General features: G+C 61.0%; 1 protein-coding gene across 1 annotated transcript in view; it reads right to left on the reverse strand.

Annotated features, from left to right (window-relative positions):
• AP2A1 (adaptor related protein complex 2 subunit alpha 1) overlaps positions 1–7,062 on the reverse strand; it is a 26,318-nt gene that overhangs the window by 2,748 nt on the left and 16,508 nt on the right. Inside the window, exons 7-18 of the mRNA XM_006905016.2 lie at positions 6,928–7,036; positions 3,622–3,772; positions 3,243–3,411; positions 2,945–3,082; positions 2,603–2,785; positions 2,099–2,196; positions 1,620–1,851; positions 1,369–1,536; positions 1,117–1,280; positions 372–428; positions 205–287; positions 29–118 (exon numbers count right to left, since the gene is read on the reverse strand). Of these exons, the coding sequence (XP_006905078.1) occupies positions 29–118; positions 205–287; positions 372–428; positions 1,117–1,280; positions 1,369–1,536; positions 1,620–1,851; positions 2,099–2,196; positions 2,603–2,785; positions 2,945–3,082; positions 3,243–3,411; positions 3,622–3,772; positions 6,928–7,036 (1,642 nt within the window). The remainder of the gene's footprint in view (positions 1–28; positions 119–204; positions 288–371; positions 429–1,116; positions 1,281–1,368; positions 1,537–1,619; positions 1,852–2,098; positions 2,197–2,602; positions 2,786–2,944; positions 3,083–3,242; positions 3,412–3,621; positions 3,773–6,927; positions 7,037–7,062) is intronic.

A 7,062-nucleotide genomic window follows, 5' to 3' on the forward strand; every position in this document is an offset into this window, starting at 1 on the left:
GAGGGGCGGGGGCGGGGCCAGAGGATATGAGTCTGGAGGTCTCCCGGGTGGACCACAGATGGCGAGAAGTTCTGGAACTGCACCGAGGTCTTGTTGCCATAGAAGAGATACATGCGGCCTGTGGGGTGGGGAGGGGCCGGGCTCCGTCAAGGTTCCCATGACCTCTCCCTGCTCGCCCCCCAACCGCACAGCCCCCCAACACACCCAAGTTCTGCCGGAACTCCGACTTGACTCCAATCTGCAGCAGCTGGTTCTCAAACAGGACCCCATTGTTCTTGCACACGAACCTGGATGGGGGCGGTGGGAGCTCGGGATGAGGGGAGTGCTCCCCACGCGTCCCTGCGCCCCTCCCCGAGCTCCCCCAGACTCACTTATTCAGCAGATCATCAGCTTCCGGGATGGGCGGGCCGATGTCCTCGGGACCTGAGCTGCAGGCCGGGAAAGGAATGAGATGGGAGGGGGCTGGGGGGGGCCAAGGGTAAAGACCGGGAGCTAACAGAGGGAGACGGAACCCCAGAATCCACATACCCAGGTTCCCCAAAGAATCTCAGAGAACCCCAGAAGCAATCTGGTGGCTGCCACTGATGGAAACAGGGCCCTGGCAATGCACTGCCGCCCCGGCCCCCCAACCCCGGCATCAGAGGACCCTGACTGTCACTCCCTTCCAAGTCCTTGCCTCTGCGGCTCAGCACAACCACTCTGATGGGAGCGCCAGGCCCCTCCCCCTCCCAGGGACACGAGCGCTGGCTCCCAACCCCCAAGGCCACCCTTACTCAGCAGGCGGAGCTGGGTCAGCCAGCAAAGCCATGGGGCTCTCAGGGGCAGGCGGCTCCAGCTCACTGGGCCATCCAATCCCAGAGCAGACAGAGAAGACAGGCGTGGCAGGCAGCCAATCCAAGACAGGCAGCAAGAGGGCCAGAGAGAGAGGGAGGAGGGAAGGAGAGAAGGAAGAGCAGGCTGAGACACGGTGACGGGAAGGGACGACAAAGGGTGGCCTGGGGCAGCTGAGAGTCCAGAGTGGCCGGAGGGAGGGAGGAGGCAGCCAGGGTGGACAGAGGCACATGGACAGGGAGGGACAGAGGAAAAAGGGCGGCCCAGGGTCCCAGGCGGTGGTACCTGAGGAAGGCCTCCTCCGGGGTGGGCCCCAGGCTGGGCTGGGGGGCTGGGCCGTCGGAGGAGACGTCCACCAGGAGGTTGCCTGCGCCCGAGGGGGCCGGGGCTGCTGCCGGGGGAGGGGCTGCCCGCAGCCCCAGGAGGTCGGCAGAGGGCGAGGGCGTCGACTGCAGGAAGTGAGGGTGAAGATGAGCAGGTGAGAAGCGGTGACGCCCCGGCGGACTCTGCCTGGCGGCCCAGTCCCAAGGGACTCACCACAGTGCTGGGGGTGGGCTCCACACCGCCATTGATGTCACTGCTGCTGGGGTCCCTCCGGCCGTCATCCAGGGCGCTGCCGGCCCCCGGCCCCTTCTTGCGCTTCAGCTTGGCCAGGATGGACGACTCCCGCTCGGGGAAGGGCGGCATCTCCTCCAGCACCGTGGCCTGCGGGGCAGGCAGCAGGGCAGGTCAGGGGCAGGCCAGGGCCAGGCGGGGCGGGGGCGGGGCACGGGGGGCGGGGCTCTGACCAGCACGTCGGTGCTGGCCACGGAGCTGAGGGTCAGGTACTCCACGGCCCGCTGCTGCAGCTCCACGTCGGCGTTGCGCAGCTGGGAGCCGGCCCGCAGCACGCCCTGGATGGTGGCCTTGGTCTCCGGGAAGAGGTTGATGAACTTGATGTAGGTGGACAGCAGCAGGGCCCTCGTCGCCACGCTGCACAGGTGGAACTTGGAGTGCAGCAGGGAGAACTGCACCGGGGGGCTGCGTGGCGTGGGGGGCCAGGGGTCAGAGGGCGCCGGCTCCACCCACCTCTCCCAGAATCCCCGGAGCGAAGTGGCGCCTCCCTCAGAGGGGCTGTTCCCGAGACCCCTGAGGGTTGGTCCTGCCTTACCCAGCCAGGTGCGAGGCGAGGGGCGAGGAGGTTCCTGGGAGCCCCCTGCCAGCCCCGAAACCCCTGTGGTCCGCCACACCCCGGGGCCCTCAGAAGTGCATGTGTTCACCCCCTCACCTGGAGCGGGGGTCCCCAGCAATCAGGTTCCCAAACTCCCCAAGGATATAGCCGCCGACCTTCACCATGTTCTCGTGGCAGGCTGGGGCCTGGAGCGCCTGGGGGACAGGGCCACGGAGGGCGGGGACAACCTGAGCAGGGGCGCCTGGCTCAGGAGCGCTTGGGCGCACAAGTGCGGGGCTGAACCCAACTCCTGCCAACATGTGGGACCCGCGGGCTGTCCCTCCCAGTGTGAGATGAGGGGTTACAGGTGGGAAGACTGACGCAGTGGCTACGACGGGACCCCTTTCCTGGGGCTGAGTGGGGACCTGCTGGGACCTGCGGAGCAGCCACTGCACACTGGGAACCCCGCCACCCCTCACACTGGGCCAGGAGGCCCGGCAAGGCCCAGGAACTGCTGTGAGGAGGAGGAAGCAGGGCGGGGGCCGGGCCGCCTGGCCCCACAGCCCTGGCTGTCCTTGCTCTTCCCGTGGCCCCTGATGCGGGTGAGGTGGGGGCGCTGACCTCAAAGACCGTCTTGGCCGCGTAGCCCTGGACATCGTCGCGGTTGGTGACGATCTGCAGCACGCGGTACCACACCTCCTCACTCACGTAGTCGCCCGCGATGCGGATGAGGTTGAGGATGGTGTCCACGTACCAGCTGTAGTCCACCGCGTACTTCTCCGCCAGGATGGCCACCTTCAGGACCTGCCAGTCGGGAGAAAGGACAGGCATGCGTGTGTGTGTGTGTGCGGGAGCGGGTGCCCACGGGGAGTCAGGTGTGGACTCATAAGCTGACTAGCCCTGGGCTCCCACTGTCCCCTCTGGAGACGTGGAGTCCGGGCCCCCGGCCCTCCCCGTACTCACGATCTCTTCTCGGATGGCGTAGTCGGCCGTCTCCAGGTACCGCAGCATCTCCGACACGATCTGCTTGGCATTGCTCCGGTCACACATGGCGTAGAGGAGGTCGGCTGCCCGCTGTCGCACGCTGACGTCCCGCTCCGTCTGAGGGAAGAGAGCAAGCGGGGTGTGTTCCAGGCTCCGTGTGGCATGGGGCTGGTCACCCAGGGCCTCTGACTCCCGGGACTCCCTGAAGGGGTGCTGGAGCCGCAGGCCGGGTGGGTGCGGAGAGCTGGCGCAGAGTGGGCTCGGAGGTGGCGCGCACCTTGAGGGCGTTGATGACGGTGTCGATGTGCGTCTTGACGGCCTCGTGGGAGAACTCGGAGCTGGCCAGCGTGCACATGCTCTCCAGGGCCAGGTAGCGCAGGTTGGTCTCCCGGTGCTGCAGGAACTGGCCCAGCTGGTTGCAGGCCCGCACCAGGAGGTTGGGCTCGCTGCCATGAGACAGACGGGTGGGGACGTGAGGCGGTGCAGGGCTTGGTCCCCGCTGGTCCGTCCTGCGTCACCTCAGGCCCCAGGTCTTAACTCCTTGCCTCTGACCCAGCTGTGACCACTCCAGTGACGCAGACACTTAGCTGCCGCTCTCCTAGGAGCTGGGAGCCCAGGTCCCGCCCTCTGGCCCAGCCCCCGCCCCCCGGCGGCACCTGTCGTAGTGGATGATGAGGCTGATGGTCTCGAAGAGGATGGCGTTCTTGGCATTGGAATGCTGCACCTTCTTGGACTTGGGCGGCTCCTGGGCCTTGTTGAGCACAGTCTCCAGGCACTCCACCAGCCGCCCCTTCACGGCCGCGTCCTCTGCGGGGACAGGGCGCGCCCCAGCTGAGCTCTGCCGGCCCAGCTCGCCCGCCAGGGGCAAGGGCCATGACCCGGCTCCCATCTTCCACAGGAGGGGGGCCGGCCCCTCGGCTGCGGGCCAGGCTCCCTGCTCCCTCAAGTCCTTCCCAGGGCTCCAGGAGACCAGAGGAGATGGGAGAAGGCCGACGAGGACCCGACCCCAGGCCTGGGCCCTTGTGCTACTCCACTCTGACCCTGCCGGGCAAGAGGCTGCACTGCTGTGAGCCTCAGTTTCCCCTTCTGCAGCACTGAGGCTCACAGGCAAAGAAAGCTCCAGGAACCTTCCTCAGAAACACCCAGAGCCCCGGACTTTCCCAAGGAGGGGTCTGAGTGCCTGAGACAGACAGATGCCAACCAGAAGCTCACACGAACCCCAATAACTGCCATCCCCTGGAACACCACGGGCACGGAACAGCTGTCAAGGGTTTTAGCGACAACGCTACACCCAAGTCAATCAGGCAATTCCTGGGACAGAGGAACCAGCTAGGGACCCAGGCAGCCATCAGCCCAATCTAGAATTCTGCAATGCAAACTTCTGGTTTCTTCAAAAGCAGGTGGGGGAGGCGAGGGAGGGGGGCGAGGGGTGTTCCAGACAAAAAAAGAGACAGAATCAGATTTCATTTTCAGTCACAGATTGGACGCTGTCTATTTTTAAGCTATAAAAATAATGCTAGGGACAAAGGGGGCAGCGTGGAGCCTGGACAGCAAATGAGACTGAGGTTATTTTGAACCCTCTGGGGTGTGATAAGGGCGCTGTGGTTTTGTATGGTGTTCTCGGTCTTAGGGGACATGTATGGAAATATTCTGGGGTGGGGACAGTGTTATGATGTCTACAACTTCTCTTCAAGCAATTCAGCAACTGTATGTCTGAGAGAGGGAGCAAGCAAGGGCGCAAATACAGCCAAGTACTAACGAGCTCCCCGGGGTCGAGGTCAAGGGCACCCAGGAGTTATTTCAGTGCCCTTTAAAGTAATCTTTAGGTTTGAAACTTTTTTCACAATAAACAGTGAGTGAAGCCAATGTCCTAGAATAAAGGAGGTTAAACCTTCCAGATTAAGAGAGACTTATGAGAAATAATAATTAAATTGGATACTTGTATTTTCGCCAGATCCTAGTGTGAACCAACTGTGGAAGATATTTTGGGGAAATTAGGAAAAACTGCAGTGGGTATAAGAGAACATTAGGGAATTGTTGGTAGTTTGAAGTGTGAGAGTAGAATTACTGTTGTAAATGGAAATCCCTATAGTTTTGAGAATGCAAAACAAAATATTTAAAGGCAAAACATCACGATGTCTATAACTTTGAAACATTTCAGATAACAAAATAAGCGTGTGCGCACAAGAAAAACGTGAAGTCTAGGTGATAGGTATTCCCTACTTGTTTGTGTGTTGGCAAATTAATAAAATTACTTAGAAATAAATTAGAGATGCCCTTCCTTGCCCTGTACCATCTGCTTGGGGCCGTGGCTGCAATTCCTACAATGCAGAGCTTCAGAGTAGGTGAGGCGCCTACCCTGGGCGCACCCCAGAATTATGAGGTGGGGCTTCTGAGCTGGAAGTGGGCTTGAGTTCTAACTAAACCCTTCTATACAGCACGAGAGAGAGGCCCACAGAGGGCAAGAGGCTTCCCGGGCCTACGAGACAGAATTAGTCACTGGCTTTCACAGGCGGGGGGGGCCCTTAGCGAAGCCTATATCCTGCACTCGGTAACAGTCTGTGCACACACACACACGGACATGCATGCACACAGACATGCATGCACACACGGACAGGTATGAACAGACACACACACACAAAGGGATGTGCATACACACACAGACAGGCATGCACACACACGAACATGCATGCACACATGGACAGGTATGCACAGACACAGAGACGTGCATATGCACACAATCATGCATGCACACACATGGTCACACAAGCACACAGGGGCATGTGTGTGCACAGAGACATGCACACAGGCATGAATGCACACATGGCCATGCATGCACACACGTGCATGCACAGGCACACACACGGACATGCATGCACACAGCCATGCATGTACACACGGCCATGCATGCATACAGACACACATCACTGCAGACACACGCAGACATGCTCACACACACGGACATGCACACCACACACACATGGGCATATATGCAAAGACACGCACAAGGACATACATGCATACACACGGTCATGCATGTAACATAGCTATGTATGCACATGACACATCGCTGCACACACGTGCTTGCATACACAGACACACAAGTCATGCTTGCACACAGACACATCGCTACACACACACAGACATGCTCGCACATGGCTGGCTATGAAGACTCAGGGCTGCACACAGGTCCCGGGCCCACAGCAGGTGCTCAGAACTCTGGCCGAATCAAAGGGAACTGGCTTATAAAGCATCACTATGTGCTGAACATCTCAGCACAGGACCCCTCAATACCGCTCTGTGAGATCAGCCAGCCAAGGCCCATGCAGTGGAGGGAGGGGCTCAGAGCAGATTCTGGAGGCAGGCTCTGCGCCCCCCCGTCGCTGCCCAGGCCTGGGGAGGCCATGTCTCATCTTCAAGCCTCAGTTTCCCTGTTTGCTATGGCAGGGATGGCTCCCCCTCACCAGCTCCATTGGGAGGGTACGGACACCCTGGTGTAGGACCTGGCTCACTGAAGGCGCTTAGTCCACACCAGCGGTGTGACCATGAGCACTGGACACGAAAACCCCTAACCAAGCTACGCTAAGTCAAACAGCACAGCCTGCAATCACCCTTGACGGCTCAGTGACCTTGAGCAAGGACCTCCCGCTCCAATCCTCAGTTTCCTCATCTGTGAAACAGACCTGACAACACCTCTACATTAGGCTGGAACAGGAATGCAGCTTCGAAGAGGCCCCGGACCATAGCAGGGGACCAACCAAGACCAGCGCCTTGTCCCACCCTGTGCTACGCAGCCCGGGCTCCCACCCAGAACGACATGCTCGTCCTGGAGCCCTCCTGGCCGGGTCGGGGCTCAGGGCTGCCCTCCGCCGCAGCTGAGGAGCGGGGCCTCACAGCAGCAGCCACCCCAGAAAAACCCCGAGACAGACCCCCGGCACGCACCCTGGTGGGCCTGGCGGTACCTGGCGGGGGGTAGCACTGCAGCAGCCGCAGGAGCTTCACCGACAGCCAGGGCGCGGGGACGAAGTAGTAGGTGTAGTCCTGGAGGTCGGTGGAGGCCGAGGAGACGATCTGCGGGGAGAAGGGGGTGAGGCGGG

This window comes from Pteropus alecto, unplaced genomic scaffold (genome assembly GCF_000325575.1).
Source record: "Pteropus alecto unplaced genomic scaffold, ASM32557v1 scaffold41, whole genome shotgun sequence".
NCBI classification, from domain to species: Eukaryota; Metazoa; Chordata; class Mammalia; order Chiroptera; family Pteropodidae; genus Pteropus; species Pteropus alecto.